This window comes from Schistocerca nitens, chromosome 4 (genome assembly GCF_023898315.1).
Source record: "Schistocerca nitens isolate TAMUIC-IGC-003100 chromosome 4, iqSchNite1.1, whole genome shotgun sequence".
In the NCBI taxonomy this organism is placed as follows: domain Eukaryota; kingdom Metazoa; phylum Arthropoda; class Insecta; order Orthoptera; family Acrididae; genus Schistocerca; species Schistocerca nitens.
The window spans coordinates 233,628,374-233,649,470 of NC_064617.1; the positions used below are offsets into that span (position 1 = coordinate 233,628,374).

The 21,097-nt window shown below is 41.5% G+C and overlaps 1 protein-coding gene across 1 annotated transcript in view; it reads left to right on the forward strand.

Moving 5' to 3' along the window:
• LOC126251437 (disintegrin and metalloproteinase domain-containing protein 22) overlaps window positions 1-21,097 on the forward strand; it is a 1,101,455-nt gene that overhangs the window by 567,080 nt on the left and 513,278 nt on the right. The window contains exon 4 of the mRNA XM_049951862.1: window positions 19,594-19,673. Coding sequence (XP_049807819.1) covers window positions 19,594-19,673 — 80 coding nt within the window. The remainder of the gene's footprint in view (window positions 1-19,593; window positions 19,674-21,097) is intronic.

A 21,097-nucleotide genomic window follows, 5' to 3' on the forward strand; every position in this document is an offset into this window, starting at 1 on the left:
CCCAGAGTGGTTCTATCTTTCCCACCCTAAATAAGGGGCAACAAGTCTGCGATGAAAATCTTTACAGGACGAAACAGCTTACGTACTTTTTAAATGCATTTTCACATGATAAATAATACTGACGAGCAAATAGAAAGAGACTTTTATAACTTAACAGTCCACCTACAATGTTTGATATTTTTTGGCAATCATTCTTTGGTACAAGGAGAAACAGTCATTTGATAAAATTACAAGCTCAATTTCAAACTATCAAATGGTAGCATCCAGCTTGGGGGCTAAACTCTTCCTTAAAATTGAATAGCACTGTTTGCATTTTCTCGGTGTTTGGTTTAAATTTACCCTTCGGTAAACAGGCCTTTCGAATTTCAGAATTTGAGTGAGTGGACGCCTTGCCACATGTACACCACAATCAATAGTGTACACAGAGAAATTTTTCCGTATAATTGATTATACAAGTATCTAAGTCTATTTTAGTGAAGAAAGCGTAGTTTTTATGGATCATGTGGAACGAGTAATTAATAAACATGTGACCTTCAATCTGTGCAAACATAAAAAGTGTTCGCGTCATAAGGTGCGTAGTTCACCAGTATATAAACAGATGTCAGCGACAACTGTACATATGTTGCGATTGGGGACGTGTGTTATCAGTAACGAACACGTATTTGGATGTGTACTCAAGCCTTAATGCCACCTGCCTTACAACAAAGATACCAAATACTGCTGCTAACAGCTGGAAACGCATCCACCAAATGATTACACGTGGCTAGAGAGGTGTCAATAAGACTGTATCCCTACCACTGGGTAAGCATTGGTAAACCTGATTTAAAGCGGAGATCTAAAAGTTCTCCGATCTCCTCAAAAATAAGCGAAGAGACATGAGTAACATTTTCTCGTCGGTCTATTGTCACTTTACAGCAGATGAAGACGAGAATTTTTATGAAATGAGCATATAAAATGTGCTGCTAATATTCAAAGGAGAAAGTTGGCGCAGCAACAGTAAACGTGGTCACATTTCTGAGTGTATGTCCTTCTTCTTTCGAAAAACAACGACCGGATGGTGTGCACAGCAGATGAATAGAAATTAAGTCCACGACCAAAAATGTAAATTAGTTTTTGCAATAGTCCATCTGGCGTAAGTGAGACGTTATGCAAAGAAATTCTATTACAATTCGGAGCTGCAGACTGTCAATTTCGGCAGTGTTGGGTGTATCTGATAGTCTAATCGTTCGTGGTCAGGCCTACAAGATAGTTGCGGATTCCTTCTTTTCGTCTTCGACAAACGAATGGTCGAGATATAGCAGTCTTAGGCAGGAAATTAGAGTACCAAGATAAACGCCTGAAAGTGAACGATGAACAGTTCTTCGGAACGTACGTCTTGCGCGGATTTATGCGTCTGTCTGCCTGAAAGGGTCTCATCAAACCAGATCGTTGAGAAAAGCGTGGACGACCTAATTTGTACCTCAAAAAAGATAACAGTTAAAAATATTAATTTTATGTGTCTACTACGTTCTCGTTTTCGATTTCGGAGCACATAGTGTCTTGTGTTTCTTGATGTTCGTCCCTGATACTCTACCTAACTGGAGTCCCCACACACCCGAATTGCTAGGCCTAGGATCCTAAAACCATGTGAATACCTCGGGAGATACCTTTTCAATTCGTGAAAGGCAATGACATTTACCATCGAAAAATTACTGACTCGAAGGCGAGAGCTATGTAAGTTATTAAGCAGTGCGGGCAGTCAAATGGGTAGGTGGATTTTGTTTCCGATGAGAGGTGCTCATTAATATTGAAGTGCTGAGGAATACCGTAAGAGCAAAAAAGTATTGTCACATACAGTGTGGCTACTCACCACAAATCGTCTTTCCATATATTTTTCTTGAAATGGCTAGTTTAATTAAGGAGGCAAATCTTGTGAAGAATACAGTTATCAACAATGGGCTGCAATGAGTGAAAATCGTTTATGTTACACTGACGAAGCTGCAGATTGTTACTTTGTAAAGCATCAGTCTCTGTGGAGATGTTCATCTCACAACAAGTATAAAAAACTAAAATAATTAAACATTAATTCCATTCGGAACCTGTGTGCATCGCGAACATCATTGTGAGATGTGACCCGACGGGGAGGAACGCACTCTTGTGTTTGCTGTGGCATGGAAGATAACAGTCTCCGAAATTTACTCGTTGAGGAATTTCTTGCCATGCCTAAAACAGATCCTATATCAACTGATATAGACCGAAAGCTGGGGTCTAGTATGGTACTATATACTGAGGTTACGGAAGTCATGGGATAGCAATATGCACATATACAGATGGCAGTAGCATCACCTACACAAGATATCAAAGGGATATGCAGTGTCGGAGCTATCATTTGTATTCAGGTGATTCATGTGAAAAATTTCCGACGTGATTATAGCCACACGTCTGGAAATAGCAAACCTTGAACTCGCAATGGTAGTTGGAGCTAGACACGTGGGACATTCTATTTTGGAAACCGTTGAGAAATTCAGTATTGCGAAATACACAGTGTCATGAGCGTGCCGAGAATACCAGATTCCAGGCATTACCTCTACCACGGACAACACAGTGGCCGACGGCCTTCCTTTAACGGCCAAGAGCCGTGGCGTTTGCTTAGGGTTGTCAGGGCCAACAGACAATCGATACAGCGTGAAATAACAGCAGAAATCAATGTGAGATGAGCGACGAACGTATCCATTAGGACTCTGCAGCAAAATTTGGCATTCATGGTCTATGTTAACATACAATCGACGCTAGTGCCTTTGCTGACAGCACGACGTGGCCAGCAGCGCCTGTCCTGGGCTCATGACCATATCGGTTGGACCCTAGTCGACTAAAGAACCGTGGCTGCATCAAACGAGTCCCGATTTCAGTTGCTAAGAGTTAATGGTAGGGTTCGAGAATGGTGCAGACCCCACGAAGTCATGGAGCCAACTTGTCAACAAGGCACTGTCCACCCTCGTGGTAGTGCCATAATGATGTGGGCTGTGCTTACGTCGAATGGACTCGGTCCTCTGGTCCAAATGAACCGTGGAAATGATTATGTGCAGCTACTTGTAGACCATTTCCAGCCATTCATCGACTTCATGTTCCCAAATATCGATGGAATTTTTGTTGTTGTTGTTGTGGTCTTCAGTCCTGAGACTGGTTTGATGCAGCTGTCCATGCTACTCTATCCTGTGCAAGCTTCTTCATCTCCCAGTACCTACTGCAACCTACATCCTTCTGAATCTGCTTGGTGTATTCATCTCTTGGTCTCGCTCTACGATTTTTACCCTCCACGCTGCCCTCCAGTACTAAATTGGTGATACCTTAACGCCTCAGAACATGTCCTACCAATCGATCCCTTCTTCTAGTCAAGTTGTGCCACAAACTTCTCTTCTCCCCAACCCTATTCAATACCTCCTCATTAGTTATGTGATCTACCCATCTAATCTTCAGCATCCTTCTGTAGCACCACATTTCGAAAGCTTCTATTCTCTTCTTGTCCAAACTATTTATCGTCCATGTTTCACTTCCATACATGGCTACACTCCATACAAATACTTTCAGAAATGACTTCCTGACACTTAAATCAATACTCGATGTTAGCAAATTTCTCTTCTTCAGAAACGCTTTCCTTGCCGTTGCCAGTCTACATTTTATATCCTCTCTACTTCGACCATCATCAGTTATTTTGCTCCCCAAATAGCAAAACTCCTTTACTACTTTAAGTGTCTCATTTCCTAATCTAATTCCCTCAGCATCACCCGATTTAATTCGACTACATTCCATTATCCTCGTTTTGCTTTTGTTGATGTTCATCTTATATCCTCCTTTCAAGACACTATCCATTCCGTTCAACTGCTCTTCCAAGTCCTTTGCTGTCTCTGACAGAATTACAATGTCATCGGCGAACCTCAAGGTTTTTACTTCTTCTCCATGAATTTTAATACTTACTCCGAATTTTTCTTTTGTGTCCTTCACAGCTTGCTCAATATACAGATTGAATAACATCGGGGAGAGGCTACAACCCTGTCTCACTCCCTACCCAACCACTGCTTCCCTTTCATGCCCCTCAACTCTTATAACTGCCATTTGGTTTCTGTACAAATTGTAAATAGCCTTTCGTTCCCTGTATTTTATCCCTGCCACCTTCAGAATTTGAAAGAGAGTATTCCAGTCAACATTGTCAAAAGCTTTCTCTAAGTCTACAAATGCTAGAAACGTAGGTTTGCCTTTCCTTAATCTATTTTCTAAGATAAGTCGTAAGGTCAGTATTGCCTCACGTGTTCCAACATTTCTACGGAATCCAAACTGATCTTCCCCGAGGTTGGCTTCTACCAGTTTTTCCATTCGTCTGTAAAGAATTCGCGTTAGTATTTTGCAGCCGTGACTTATTAAACTGATAGTTCGGTAATTTTCACATCTGTCAACACCTCCTTTCTTTGGGATTGGAATTATTATATTCTTCTTGAAGTCTGAGGGTATTTCGCCTGTTTCATACATCTTCCTCACCAGATGGAATTTTTATGGGTCACAATTCGCCATCTCACCAGTCCACAAGTGTTCGCGACTCTGGACAATTCGAAGGATTTATTTGGCCACCCAGCGAGCCCGACATAAATCCCAACGCATATTTATGGGACATAATCGAGAGGTCAGTTCGTACACAAAATGATGCACCGGCAACACTTCCGCAGTTATGGACGGCTATAGAGCCAGCATGGCACGGTATTTCAGCTGGGAATTTCCAACGACTTGTTGAGTCCATGCCATATCAGGTGCCCCATGACTTTTTTCACCTCAGTTTACGTCTTCCCTTCACGTCGCAGACTGTTTATTGGCTACACATCAGGAGATCGTCAAGGATGCGTACATTCCTCAAGCAGTTTGTGGTGTGAACTTCAATGTAAGGTTTTGCATTATCCTCCTATGATATGCGGTTTAATACCCTGCTCATAAACAAGGTTTACCATTCTGGCCGCATGCCGCATTCACCGTTCCTTCAGCAATTCCCAGATCAGTCTCACTGTCAATTGCAATAGCTTCCCGTACAGTGATTCCAGGAAATCGAGAGATGTGGGTCTCGAGAATGTTTGCTTCCTAGATCGTGGTGTCAATGAGACCGTCTCAGACAGAAACGAGACTCACCGTTGAGCACCGCCGAATTCCACTCAGTCTTCCAACAGACACTGGTTCTACATCACGCAAGCCACTGATATCTGTGGTAACGTGGCAGCGGTAAATGACACATGCCAAATCGAGATCTCTAAGCAGCTTCCAGCAATCTGTTCCCCAGCGGTTTGCAGCCTGTTGACGCCTGCCTGGACTTAAGCACCTGTCATCCGTCTATTGGTGATTGCAGGTCAGACAATCCTACGATCTTCACGTGGTATAATCCTTATGGATAGACCCGCGCCTGCCCTTACCACACTGACACACTGACAGTTAATATTAAAACCGACATTATACCTTGCTCACTTGTTTATCTTTTTCTGCCTGTGTACCATTCCTAACCTATTACATATGAAAACATTTGTATACGTCTCTCTTGCATTCAGAGCGGCAGATTTGCACCTGGTGGCCAGAATTGGAACTAACGTTTTTCACCTGGTGGCCAGAATTGGAACTAACTTTTTTCCCGGCGTAAATCGGTACCAATAATTCCGTTTTCAACGTCCGAAGTATGGCGATAAGCTGCATGTGCACATCGTCTAGAATTGCTGTGTTATGGTCTCCGTCCGAAAATATTCTCGCGACCTTAGATACACCCATTAGCTACCATATATGTACATTATTGTTCATCTGTAGGAATGCAAATATTATCAACGTCACTCAGTGTAATGCTGTCTGTCGTCAAGTTTTGTGAAGAAAATGTCTACGACTAATCACTGTTTTATAATAAATATTACTTTAAAAAGGCTAGTACTGGTTTCATCAAGTAACAACAGATACATCTGCAAAACCAGTCTACGAAAGTCAAAAATACATTAAATATCTGCGAACACTCAACAAAATTATGATGATCTCTTGAACATTCACTTTAACTTACCAGCAATTTGAAGTTACATGTACTTTGTCCAGCTTTTATTTAGTTGCTGATACGTTGCAGTATGAGCACCACTATGCAGAATGAGGCTTTAGTCAGCTATTACTGTGCATAGTTTTATGAACTGATTGATTTTAAATTAACTGATAAATGCAATAAAATTTCTCTCAGTTGAAATAATATTGTCTCTCTCGTTTAAGATTGACTCAGCAGTAACAGTGAAAGGATAGGATCCTACTGGTCATTACTGAAGTAAGATAATCGGTAACACGCAAGTCAATTGTAGTTTAACTAAAACCACTATGATGCTCAGAATATTACGTCCACAATGCTGGCAAAACTGTATACGTAACTAATCAATTAAATCGTTCGATCTTACTTGCGACGTAATATAGTCTGTGGCAGACTCTTCTTCAAAGACGAACAACTTTTATCAACATAGTACTCTTTTTCCAATACTTTTTTATTAGTATTATATGCTCGCTAATCCATTTACAATGCCTTGCCGTATGTAAAACACCATTTTCACAATACAAATACCATTACGCACTATAGCATTCCTCGTTTGCTTTCGTACTTCATCACAGCTAACTTTCAAGTACTCCTGCTTCTTTCGCCGCGCGTGGCAACGATATTACTTCCAGGTTTGAAACACTCTTTGAATTTTATACACTACAAATTTCGCTGGCTTTGCCAGCGTTTGTACCACAAAATTCTTCAATTAAGAAATGAGCATTTACAAAATTAATGAAGCACGTACATATCCAAGAAATTACATAAAAATGGCAGAATTAAATAATTTATAATTATAAGGCACTGTCTTGTATTGTTATAAACATATCCCATTCAAGAAAATACTGGAGTTTTAGTGTGGTAGCGTCCGGTCGAGATGTTCATGTTGTCGCATTTTTCATTTCCATCTGCGTACGTATATCGTCAAACGCAGAACTGTTGTGAAAACTCTCTCTTCGTTCAAACAGGTACAACAGTGGACTCGCATTCGTGTTGTGGCATTCAGATTTAGGTTTCTCTGCTGTTTCCGTAAATTACTTACGACGAATGCCGCAATAGCTCCTTTACATCAGACGTGTTGAATATCCTACGCGTATCACAGCCTCGTGACAAAGGATCGTTAAAAACCCTCCCTCTCTCCCCCTCCCTCTTTCCGCATTACATACAAATTCTTACAACAGCGATTAAATAAAGGCTATCCCATACTGTTGTTCAACCATTACATATTTATGCAGCTAGTGTGTAATTTTGTACACGATTTTTTATTAGGCATTTTTCCCCGATACAACACTCTCAGTACAACCGCCACTTAAACCGAGAAAAGTTTCTACGGAAATCACCATGAGAGCAAGTTTCGGCATGACGAAAATACAGAATAATAATGAAAATTGTGTTTATTGTGCCAGCCACAATTTTTACACAGTTCGATAATCAAAATGTATGACCGGGAGGACATGGTAACTGTTTATTCCAATGATTTTCATTTGATTTCATCAGATATCGATGATAACTGACGGAATATTCACGAATATATGTCTTTCTAAATGAATAGTTCTGTTATATAAGATGCAGTCGTAATGCCTGAAACCATTTTGATCGATGCTCTGCAGGCAACTTACTCCATCACATGAATGGCGCGGGAATACACGAAACTGCAGATGGGAAATAATAAACAATCAGAATCAGAATAAACAAAAATCGGCTTTTCGTGTTGTTCAACTTTAACAGACTGCACATTTTCGATGTTTGTAAATTTTTCATTTCCATGATATAGCTGTTTATCGTTGTCCGTAATAGCTTTCTGTTTTAATTTGTTTTTTTGCTGTAGGTTCGCCAGTCAATGCAAACTGAAAGCTTTTTCAAACGTTTTATGTTCGTTGAAAGCACATTTTTTGCAGCGTTCGATGAAAAGGTAATTTAGCTTTTAATAGCGGTATGAGGCGCATACAGGTACCTCGGCAAAACTTTTCTGATCGCTTAAAACATAACAGAGACCTTGTGAACGTGTGTAGTTGTGCGTGCCTTTAGTAGGACCCTTTGAGCGGAAAAAAATTTTCAGGTCTCACTCAGGTGTTTCGAAATGTTGTCGGTTTTAGTCAAAGACGGTATTCCACTTTTAATGTAGTCAAAAGCTTTTGTGTTTTCAACTGTAAAATATTATCCAGCGCGCCGCAAATATCCGAAGTTTCATTTGCCACGTGTCGGGGCATGAAAATTAAAAGTAAGCATAGGAAGGTTAGCCACGAGAGTTATACAAATATTTACTTCAATTTATATATGCAGGAGGAACTGTCCACAAACTGGAAAGAGGTAAACACTGAGTAACGCTGTGGGTGTTGGAATTTGGCTTTATAGAGCTTCCAGAACAATACAGTCCCTTCGATTTTCTAAAATGTCAGTTTAACTCTCTATAGATGTGGTCTTTCATACAAATGCAGTAATCAGACGGTACAAAAAATAAGACTGTTTTCGTTAATAGAAACTGATGTGTCGGCAGCTGGGCCAACACCTTGTAGATAGAGGTGGCTTAAAAGGCACGCTAGACTAACGCAGACGGGCGTGAAGTACTGGAACAGGATACGTAATTAATGCTATGAAGAAAAGTACGTAGCTGGTATAATACTTATCTTTAATCAATCATTGTGGTACATCGCACAAAGGAGACTTTAATTACAATCACTGTAAGGCTAATGGCGCCTTGCTAGTTCGTAGCCATTAACTTAGCTGAAGGCTATTCTGTCTCTCGGCTAATGAGAGAGAAAGGCTTCGTACGTCTAGTCGCTAGCTCTGTCGTCCGTACAACTGGGGCTGAGTTCGAATCAGTCTCTCGAGACCTGCCTTGTGGTGGCGCTGGGTTTGCGATCACACAGTGGCGACACGCGGGTCCGACATGTACTACAGGACCGCGGCCGATTTAAGCTACCACCTAGCACGTGTGGTGTCTGGCTGTGACACCACAGAAACACTACGAAGGAACTCTCAGAAAAATAAATTCACTGTCACTGGGTGGGCAAAACGTTCTCCCTCACCACCACACGGAATCTGCCTATGTCAAATTATGCATGAAACTAAATAAGAATATAAGCAATATGTACGATATTGCGGTGGATGTGTTATTCCGAATTACGATGCAATGTTCCCTCGGACATGCATTATGTCCGAAGGAACACTGCGTCGCCATTCGGAATAACACAGGCACTACAAGATCGTATTGATCCGCCGATTCCAAGTAAGCGACTTTCAAGTAAAATATCTCCCTGTACCGGAATATACACAATGGATGTACGAGTAAAGGTTGCACGCATATGGTTAACGACAGATGACAGATTGGATCTGGTCGTGAGTCGTGCTCGGGTAGTCAAATGTTAAGGTGACCGCTCCCGGTAAGCGGGAAATCCGGTTTCGAGTCCCGGTGCGCCACAAATTTTCATTGTCGTCATTCCATTATACATCTGATTGTTCTCCACATTTTGTAATTGTGAGTACATTTCATGTACAAGCAATATGTGTCGAATTCCACAAAATAATTAGTTGATTACGATCTGGCTTCCAGGTTATTACTCCGATGTCGAGTATAGTAATATTACAATTAAATACGATAAAACAAAACTCTGATGAATATCAGATCAGAAAAATCAGCTAAAGATGTTACGTTATAAAGCATATTTATGTAATAGTCACCCACACTAAACAGGTACGATCGGGAAACAACACTTACATTTCGCAAAGGAAATGAGCCACTGTGCACAAAGAAATAAAAAAATTTCAGATTAGAGACTTGAAGCAATCCACCGGGGTTTCGCAGACAACAACGCGTTACATCACTATCTCAGTGCGTCATAGAGCCATTAACACTAAACTTCTGGTCTGGTTTCTTACCGATTTTAATGTCGTCACGCTAGAAACTGAATAAATAATAGGAAGCCTAGTTTTTTGGATCAAGGAGTACAAGTAAAATACAATTTTAAGAAAAACTACCAATGAAACAGGCAAGCATAACTCAGTTTCTTAAATACGTACTGGCGTATACCAAAAGGCTGCACAGAAAATATTATAGTAGCTTCATTCATCCGAGGATCACATTTATGAGGAAACTGTGCATTTCATCGTGTTACAGCTTTAAGAATAAAAAATACAACTCATACCGGGTGGTTATAATTTAAGTGCAGCTACCCACAGAGGCCTAGTGTGGGCTGTAAAAAAATGGTTCAAATGGCTCTGAGCACTATGGGACTGAACATCTATGGTCATCAGTCCCCTAGAACTTAGAACTACTTAAACCTAACCAACATAAGGACGTCACACAACACCCAGTCATCACGAGGCAGAGAAAATCCCTGACCCCGCCGGGAATCGAACCCGGGAACACGGGCGTGGGAAGCGAGAACGCTACCGCACGACCACGAGCTGCGGACTGGGCTGTAATTATCGTAAACTTGGTAGATATGCTAATGGGCAACCGATTTACGTTGGAAAACAAATTAGTTGCAGTTGTGGCCACCGGATGCAATTTTGGCGCTGTACACTGTTTGCGTGGCGATGTGACTTCCACGCTGTCATTTGACAAGCCATAACGCGAGTGAACAGAATGGCTATCGAGAAGAGAGGCTGTGCAGCATTATCGAAACTGTGTTACATGAACAGCAGCAATTACAGTGCTGCATTGAGAGAGCATAGACGACTCAAAGGTCTTAGGAGAGGCCCGATGTCATTAAATGTTTTAAAGAAGACGATAATGAAATACGAAAACATGGGTGGGCTTGGTGTGGCATCTGGAAGAGAAAGAGGAAGACGTCCTATCCCAGTGGAAGTTACTGACGAGGTTGCTGTTGCTATAACTGACCACGATGGGCAGTGTCACCAGAATTGTCCGTCCCATGGTGTACCCGTACAAGATCCAGACGGTGCAGAAACTGAAATCTCACGATCCGCAGCAACGTCCTCAATTTACTGTTTCGTTCCTGGCGTGGATCGAAGCTGATGACATGTGGCCGGGAAATATTCTCTGAAGTGACGAGGTACGGTTTAAACTACCTTGTGCAGTCAATGCACTGAAATCTAGATTCAGATGATTTTTTTTTTTCATAATGTGGGGCACAGTCTTAATATAGTTCTTTATAGTCAGTACCGCTATTAGACTGTTTTTTTATTTGCAGTGTTACATTCACACGATCATGATTTCACCTTTACAGCGCCATTATCAAGTGTTTTAATGTTATACAGTACCTAAGATGTCATACTGTCGTATTTAAAATTTAAATATAAATACAAATCAATTCCTTCCACCTTTCACACTGATACAAAGATTAATTTTCCCAAGTATTTTACTTCTTTATATGTAAAGCGTTATTTTAGCAATATTTATATTTATGTGGTGAGGAAGATAGTCATATTAAAAACTGGAACACTTAGTATTAATGTTCCACACTAATAATTATTTTATATTTTACTGGGAACTGGGTTTCGGCTTTGTATGTTACCTCAAACAACTTGAGACTGAACAGACAATCCACACAACATCAGGGAGAGCTCCTAGCTCTACGAGCACTCTTATTTTCAAATTTATATGTGTATTTAAAGATTATGTATCTAAACGAAAAACAAAAATGTATTGTTTCAATTTTACATATTTAAAAAACAAAAATTTTATATAACGATGTACTGAATGTTTTAAACTCTAAATATATGAGTATAAATTATTTATTCTAATATTTAACTGATGTAAACATATTATTCTACTCTAGTTATATATAGTTGTGTACAAGATTCTAAATTGTACACAAAAACTGTCATAAGCACTATGAAGTAAACACAAAGAATATATGTACAAATAAACCTTATACACATTGTACTCAAGGGTTAAAAATATTTTAACACAACGGTAAATCTTTGTAAAGCTAGAACATCTCGTCGATGTTGTGTAAACTGTCTGTTCAGTCTTGTCTGATGGTGACGCAGAAAACTGAAAGACGGTTTGCAACAAAATATAAAAGAAGTACCACTGTGGAATTTTAATACTGGACGTTTCAGTTTTTATATTGATGTTTGTTCAACAGTTGTTCAACAATTGCTAAAATTTGAATATTTAAATTTAAAAAAATTTCTCTCATTGTTTGCAGCAATAACATGTTTCTTCTTTGGTCGAGTGAAACTCTCACCGGTATTTATTGGTGGTGCATAAAGACCGATTGAGACTGAACGTCTGCTAAATGGAATGGAAAGGAAGCAAAGGCAACGTTACTGTCAAATGGGGATGTGTTGAGACCAGACGAAACTTCATTTCACTCAGTCCGGTGCCGATCGCGAAAGTGAGGTTATAAGACGCCATCCACGGTATAAAAAAAATCGAAATATAGTATCATGATTTAGTAACCAACAACAATAGTGTATATTAACGGTCAGGGCAAAATTCATAACGAATATTCTTGGAAACGGTTTTATGGTAAATTTTTCACACTGCAGATAAGAAAAAGAATAGGTTAAACGCCGTCCAAATATTGCTCGGCATCAACATTTATTTGCTTGAGAAAATATCTATCTATACATATTACAAAATTACCCCCCCCCCCTCCCCGATGCGATTTTCTGTCTGCATGTGCAGGCTACACTCTAGGAATTTTGGTACAGTTTTCACTAAAAGACAGGATGATTCACGAGGAAGGTTTGTGTATATAATTTATTAGCGCTACCCTAAACAAGTCATTTGGCCGTAGATATTTAGTGCTACCAGTGCGAAGCCAGGGTTGGCAGCTAGTATTGTATTGTCCAAAGATCGCGGTGCCATACCGAAGTCGGCAACTCGCACCGATACCACAGAAGCTAGTGATGTCTCGCTGCAATCCGCATCGGCGAATGGGGAGAGCCACACCCTCGCTCCTAGCACCGCAATGCCACTGCACGGAGACCGATGTACAGCCTAGCATGGAATCGCTAAGTTCCCGTTCGTGATCTCTGATAAAGTGGGCAACGTCACCTACTTAGGATACATATGTTACTCATGACATAGATGGAACTGTACTTTTGAACTTCGTGAACGTTGTATTTCAAGAGAAGAGAGTAGTAAACGTGTGCATCTAGTGATGCCTGAATATCCAAAGACAGCTGTAAATATTCGGCACATTCCTGTGGCAATGAATTGTATAAAGTTAAGTAAACCTTTTTTTTCATTCTTGTAACAAAGTCTATTAATATTTCACAATATGTTGTAGTTCTGCTCCACTATCTCCAAGACAAATAAAAACTCCACAATAATACCTGACGATTGCAGTTTCGTCACGTCACTATAGCAAGTATACATACAGGCACATCAAGAGCCTTTGATGCAATAAATAGCACCCTTTTACCTTTTCATTGCGTTTTGTTGTTTTCCTAAGTATCACATAACCTCAAAAACAGCTGTTTTTTTTCTCCGCCAATACCTTTAATTTTTATGTCATAAAAAGCTGTACTACTGAAATTTTTTTTATCTATTTCTGGTCTTTTGGTTCAAATGGCTCTGAGCACTATGGGACTTAACATCTTAGGTCATCAGTCCCCTAGAACTCAGAACTACTTAAACCTAACTAACCTAAGGACATCACACACATCCATGCCCGAGGCAGGATTCGAACCTGCGACCGTAGCAGGCCCGCGGTTCCGGACTGCAGCGCCTAGAACCGCACGGCCACCGCGGCCGGCTTCTGGTCTTTTATATGCACAGTGTATGCTTTTGCTTTTTCCAGGTACTGTAAAATCTAAATCATTCTTAGCTTTCAGATATTTGGCCTCTTTTGAAGAAGGTCACTCATAGGAAAAATATGCAAGTCCTCTTGCAGCTTTCGCAAAGTGAAAACAAAGCGCAAAGTAAAGCTTATGAATGCACAACATCCACGACTATACCGCGACTGAGCGGGCTGGTGTGGCAGAGCGGTTCTAGGCGCTTCAGTTTGGAACCGCGCGACCGCTCGGGCGCAGGTTCGAATCCTGCCTTGGGCACGGATGTGTGTGATGTCCGTAGGTTAGTTAGGCTGAAGTAGTTCTAAGTGCTAGGGAACTGATGACCCTAGATGTTAAGTCCCATAGTGCTCAGAGCCATTTGAATCATTTTTTTCTTCATTTTATTATACCGCGACTGAATGCAGTGAGAATAGGTTAACATCCAGTGTTAGCAGACACTGACACTCTACCCCCCCCCCCTCCCCCCACAGTGCCGGCCACTGTGACCGAGCGGTTCTAGACGCTTCAGTCCGGAACCACGCGGCTGCTATGGTCGCAGGTTCGAATTCTGCCTCGGGCATGGATGTATGTGATGTCCTTAGGTTAATTAGATTTAAGTAGTTCTAAGTCTAGGGGACTGATGACCTCAGATGTTAAGTCCCATAGTGCTTAGAGCCAGTTGAACCAGCTGAACCTACCCTCCAGTATCAACGATGTTCCTTCGATTGTATGTGTGAATTCCACCATTTTAAATGCATTGCAGAATATTTTGACCGTCCAATTTGGCAAAAAATGGTTTAAATGGCTCTGAGCACTATGGGACTCAACTTCTGAGGTCCATAGTCCCCTAGAACTTAGAACTAGTTAAACCTAACTAACCTAAGGACATCACACACATCCATGCCCGAGGCAGGATTCGAACCTGCGACCGTAGCGGTCTCGCGGTTCCAGACTGCAGCGCCTAGAACCGCACGGCCACTTCGGCCGGCCAAATTTGGCACATTTAAAACTATGTTGCTCTGTTGTAGATAATTAAAACTTGAAACAAGTACGCACTTTTGATAATAACTTACCATCACACTTCACGATGAAACAGACTTGTTTGTAGAGGCGAAAAATATCGAGAACGGCATGATCCGTGTATTTGGGTGGCTACATTTTGGAATTAAATTTAAACTTGGAGTCTGACCGGAAACTGCGCCTTCTGCTAAGTCGATAGCAGCTGCCGCTCCTTTGAAGCGTTCTTAAAGAGTCCTTGCTCACAGCGAGCCGCACGAGTTTGCTGGAGATCCATCCCCGCCACAGGCACTCTCCCGCAGAAAAGTGGCGCAGCGCTCCCAGGAGGGACGCCGATGAGTTGGGGACAGGGGACGCGGACAGAGTGGCAGCACTGCAGTAAGCCCGCCCGCTGCGGCCAATCTGTGACGTCCTGTTAGCGGCCAGCTCCCCGGGGGTTCCCCCTGGCGCGCGCGAGCGCAGCTAACGACGCAGCCGTGCCGCCCGCCGATGTTTCTATTTTTCGCCCACGCTGCAGTTCCCGTCCGAAGCGTGGAACGCATCACTCTGCCGCGAAGGTAGTCAAGAAGAGACAAGGCTTTCACTGGCCACGTACGTCAGCTACTGTCGGCACGGAGCACTCTAGAGAAATTGTCCACCAAAGCTGTGGACATCCCCAGTGGTCACACAGCATGAACAGAATTTGACTTTAACATGAATGGAGAGTTTATCTTGTCTGTGTTAAATGCCTAACGTTAGTGTCACATTATCAAGTTAAGCGGCTCCTAGACAGTCAATATGATTGTTCAGTATTTCTGGTTGTGCAATAATATTGACCATGCATGCGTTATATTAACATGGTGCACAGTGATATTGAACTCAACAAAAACCTTTGAAATAATTCCACAATATGAGCAATATTATGCCGTCTGTGGGCGGTATTAACAATATTCTGGCCAGTCATTCACGTGCTTCATTCTTTTGCGTCTTATTCACGTTTGAAGTTCCTCTTGACTTTTTTCCCGTGTTTGCGATTTAAAATTTTGTGTTGTTTTGAAAACCCACCTTACGCAAACACTGTTTATTTCGCTATATTCACGCATACATGTTTCGATACCCATGATCACCATCTGTGAGTCAAATTTTATTTCTGGAAATTAAATTGCAAGTGAAACTGCTTTATTACGAGATGGATTTTTGTGCCCTTTTTGACGTTTTTGATAACATGTTGTATTTTCCATCCTAGTGCGTGATGGTTCAAATGGCTCTGAGGACTATGGGACTTAACATCTGAGGTCGCGCGGTTCCAGACTGAAGCGCCTATAACCGCTCCCGCTCGACCACTCCGGCCGGCTCCTAATGCGTTATCTCTGGCAGATATCTCTTTCTACTGCTGTTGAGTACACTGTTTCACACGGTTATTTATAAACTTTACTTCATTCGTTATTTTCCACAAAACGTGATTTGAGCAGACACTTCTGTCTCCATACTCATTTAACTGTGAGTTGAGAGAGCAATTTTATAATTAACAGTGTGGAAACACTAACTCAATAACAATAGAAAGAAATATCCACCAGACATACGCAGCAGGACGGAAAATGTGACATAGTGTCAAAAAACCCAGAAAAGGGCACAAAAATCCATCTATAATAAATAAGTTTCAGTAGCAAAGTAATTTTCATAAGTAAACTTGGCCCACAGAAGATAACAGATAGGTGCGAAACATTTCTGGGTGAATAAAAGGAAATAAATAGTGTTTGCATACAGCTGATTTTCGAAACAAACTTGGTGAAGTTATAAGAAGATGTGTTGCGTAGTGTCTCCAGTATCGTGCCTATCAGGTCGCGTTGCACTTTTCTGTTCTCAGCACACTGTGACCACGTCAAAATGCCTAGAAAATAGTGTCTCCCGCCAAGTGTGAAGTCCTGCTGAGAGGTTTCGCCTGATCTCATGCAGCCCACATAATGTAGCTGTCATGCATTTCGTTCTTCATGAAAATTCTCGGCCGGACACTGGAGGGGCAACGAAGACGCTCCAGCAGCGTTTTGGATGGAAAGTGTTTGATCACCCACCACAAGACCCAGACCTGGCTCCCTCTAATTTTCATCCTTCGACAACGACCTGCAGACCAGTGTAATGAATCGGCGGAAAACACGAGTGGCTGCCTCCTATGACGGCATTCGAAAGTTCGTACCACGCTACGAAAAATGTTAACTCAGAGCTGTAACTATGTAAAGAAGTAGCTAGAAGGTGTAACTAAATACTGTATATAAAACATTTTTGATTTTCACTGTGTTTCCATTTCTCAACTGATCGGTGGTTGAAAAAGAATAGCTCTAGTAATATAGCTGTGAAAAGATACTGTACATCATTTAGTGAGGAGTTTTTCATAATTCATAAAAGCGAAAATAGATTTACGATACCTTAAACGGTTGAGAAAGTATCTGAGATGAGCAGATCAGCTGGATCGCCCTATATATATATATATATATATATATATATATATATATATATATATATATATATATATTGTGTTCACGCGTGTTTGTGCTGTCCATCATAGCTCTGGAAAGCCTGGAGCAATTCCAACCATGCTTGATGTAGATCTATCAGGAGACAGTCACCCTGGAGGTAAAGTCACCCCCAGGATATCTGCATGTGGTGGTGATAGTCGTGATGGGAAAATGGTGACATGTAAGTATAACTATGAACTCCTTGAGAAATTTCAACCAAACTTCGTACATAGTACACCATACCATCCGTAAAAATATGCTATTAAATTTAAGACACGCCTAGTACCGTTAAGATAGTGGGTGAAGGAAGACATTTAAAAGTAATCTAGCTTGAACAATAATATTATGAAAAGCCATATGAGAAAGTACACACACATTCGTCCTAGCACAACTCACACACACACACACACACACGCACGCACGCACGCACGCACGCACACACACATACACACACACACACACACACACACACACACACACACACATGACCACTGTCTGTGGCTGCTGAGGCCGGAGACTTGTCATGTGTGTATGAGTTTGGGTTGTATGAATGTGTGTCTGCTTACTACTTCAGAAGAAGGCCTTTTGGCTGGAAGCTAAAGTATATATCAGCATTATTCTTGTGCCTGTCTGCGACAGAACGTCTCCTCTATGTATAGAGAGTAGCAGTCTGTCCTTTTCATAATATTCTTGAATTCCATCCTGAACTTTCCACTGTTCGAGAATGAACAGCGTTAGAGTCGAACATATAGTTTTCGGGATTGCTGGACTCATTGTTGAGAGCCCTAGGGGCATTTTCGTAAGCAAGTATGACATGTAACGCATAACTCTGTACCACTTTGAGAAACTTCAGCCAAAACTGATACTGAGGAGGTAAGTCTTCGGATTTAAGTATGTGATAAATTAGTGATTGTGAATCGAAACGAGAAACAGGCTTCTCATTCACAAATTGTCACCAAAAGTTTACTGTGTACGTGTTGCTCAAAAACACTTGTATTTTGCGTATTGTGTTTCAATGATTTGTGGAAAATAGTAAATATAAACATGATTTGTGCGATCTCTGTGCTACAGGAAGGAGGTAACAAGGCACTGTGGCCAAAGAATTATTTTATAATACCATCTTCTGAACCTCCTGAACGGAAAGCTACGTTTCACTTGCTTGATACTTGCAGAATTTTTCTTTCCTTTTGCAGAGGAGTGTCACAGTTACTAAAGTCATCATTCTCAACAGAAAATGCTGACGCATACCCGTGCAGTGGTGCTAGACGCGAGGGCAGCCGGTTCGAATCTTGTCTGTGGAACCATTACCATGGCTAATATTTGGCTGGCAAGAAGTGACGAGGCGTTGGCGTACAGTTCCTGATCACCAGAGCTTGCAAAAGTGTTGTAGATTAAAATCCAAAGCATTCCGCAGTGTCTTGCGGAATGAGGGCATGTGACACCATTGATGGGGTCCGCAGTTCGTGGTCCAGTGACTAGCGTTGTTGCCTGTGCATCACGGGGTCCCAGGTTCGATTCCCGGCCGGGTCGGGGATTTTCTCCGCCCGGGGGCTGCGTGTTTGTACTGTCCTCATCAATTCATCATCAGTCGAGAAGGTGGCGACATTGAACAGTGAAAAGATTGGGACTTTGCACGGGCGCTGATAACCGAATAGTTGAGCGCTCCACAAATCAAATATCATCATCATCATCATCACCACCACCACCATTGATGGTAATCTGTTCGTCCGGACGGAGGCGTTAAGCTCGGCGGCTCGTCGGTACTATTCGTTACTAGTAGGCAACGTGCTGTCACCGGATTTCTCCGTACCTTTGATAACGCCACAAATACGAGATCTCATTGCACAGTTACTCGTTGCAGACATCCACACGACACTTCAGAACAGCTCTAAGAAAATCAACGCCAAACTACACTCCTTAGGACACTAGCACCTTGCCAAGATCGGCAATGAGGGATTCCTCCTGAGTATGAGACTGATGGTAGTAAAATGATGGCAGTGATACGGTTATGTATTTCTACAGATCTGTTATGCGATTCTTCTTGAAAACTAGAGCTACCTATGGCTGTTGCTAGTTAATTGGAAACACTCCATTGTTCCTTAGCTGCAAGCTAGACTTCTGGTAGAACAGAGGCCATATTACTTCGAATAAATTACGCACAACGCAACGTCATGTTGTTGATTGTTCCTCCGTCCTAGTTATTATTATTTTCATTGTTATGTCGCGGTCTGGAGCTCGGAAATGCTGGCTGGCGCTGATACAAAACCCTTCTGCCGCTTCTCGCAAACAGCTGCTTCTGCGCCCCGCTCAGTTTTGGCTTCTCTGTTTCAGACGGGGAAACATTTCCACCGGACGTCGCTGCTGATAAAAGCGTTTAACCACAAGTTCCGCCTTGACCTGGAGCTTAATACGTAAGTCAATCTCTAATGCTTATTTCCTCTTTCGGCGTAATTATCACTGTCGGCGCGTCGAGTTGGGTATCGCTGGTACGCAGTTTGCGCTTTGCTTTCACCCTTACCTCATTAGATAGCGAAAGCAGTTTTACGTCTGTGGTCATCCACGAAATAGGACCGAAGTCACAAGATTTGTGCATAATTTAGAATATTTACTTTTTACTTAAAGGTCTTCCTCTGTGTGCTGAATTTACGTTGAAAAGTGTTATTTTGTTTTATTTTTTACTGGTGAACCCGGCAATGCTTCGCAGTTGCTAAATTTGTTTGGGAATTGGATATACGTCCTAATTTCCTCGTCCCTACCTTTCCTCCTCCCCCCTCCCATTGTCGACCTCCACTTCTTCCTCCCTATTCTGTCCATCAGCTTCCCCCTGTTCTCTATACATATCTTAACCACATTCTCTCTATCCATTTCCTCCTCACTCATATACTCCTTCCCCTTCTTTATATCCATTTCCTACCCCCTTCTTTGTCTATCTCATCCCCCCACTCCCTCTCTGGCCTCATTTATTGTTATTTCAAACGGACCCCTGGCTGGAAATGGAAATCAAAATGAATGGGGAAATCAGTTGGAAGCAATAGTACACGGGTGATAAGAGAGACCTTTCCAGCTAATGGAACGGCGAGGACAATACTTTTAATGACAATATTTCCCATGTTTTAATCCACAAACAGGTAGGATTATATAGTTAGCCATGACCACACCTTTCCTGTTTTCTGTTAAAAATAACTGCGAAAAGGGCAACAAAACCACACATTTTCAGAGCACAGCTTAGCATGTTCTTTCTCGCAGGATGTTTAACAGGAAGATTTAATTGTATTCCTTTTGCCTCCAAACCCTGTCTACGCTCTTCGTCAGTCTCATCGACTCGACGCTCATGCAGCTGGCCTGCGTTGCGAGTACGCCGACGATATTTCGACGCCTCACTGGTGGCATTATTCTTTTTATTTTTTATTTTTTTCAAAGAAATAAACCACGAACTGAAATCAATTGAATATTTGCAACACACCAAATTACCACCAACTGACATCAATATAATCTTTACAACACACCAAAGACATGAAGGATATCATCACCATCGATAACACATTGAAATACCGCTTTCAATTTTACTTTTTTTCACAAAATATCAATATTCAAAGTGGAATTTTTTGTTGTGATGTAAACATGCGACAGCAGAATTGTCAAACCGAACGTCACAACTTTTTATGAGCATATGTGATAGCAGAACTGTCAAACCGACCGCCACATTTCTTTCATTGAGATTTTCATACAAAAATATCATCCAAATTTCCGAATTTTTCGGTGCGTTTTCTAAAAATTTTCTTTTTTTACAAACCTTGTCTTGACAATTACGAAGACAACAAAAAAAATGAGCCAA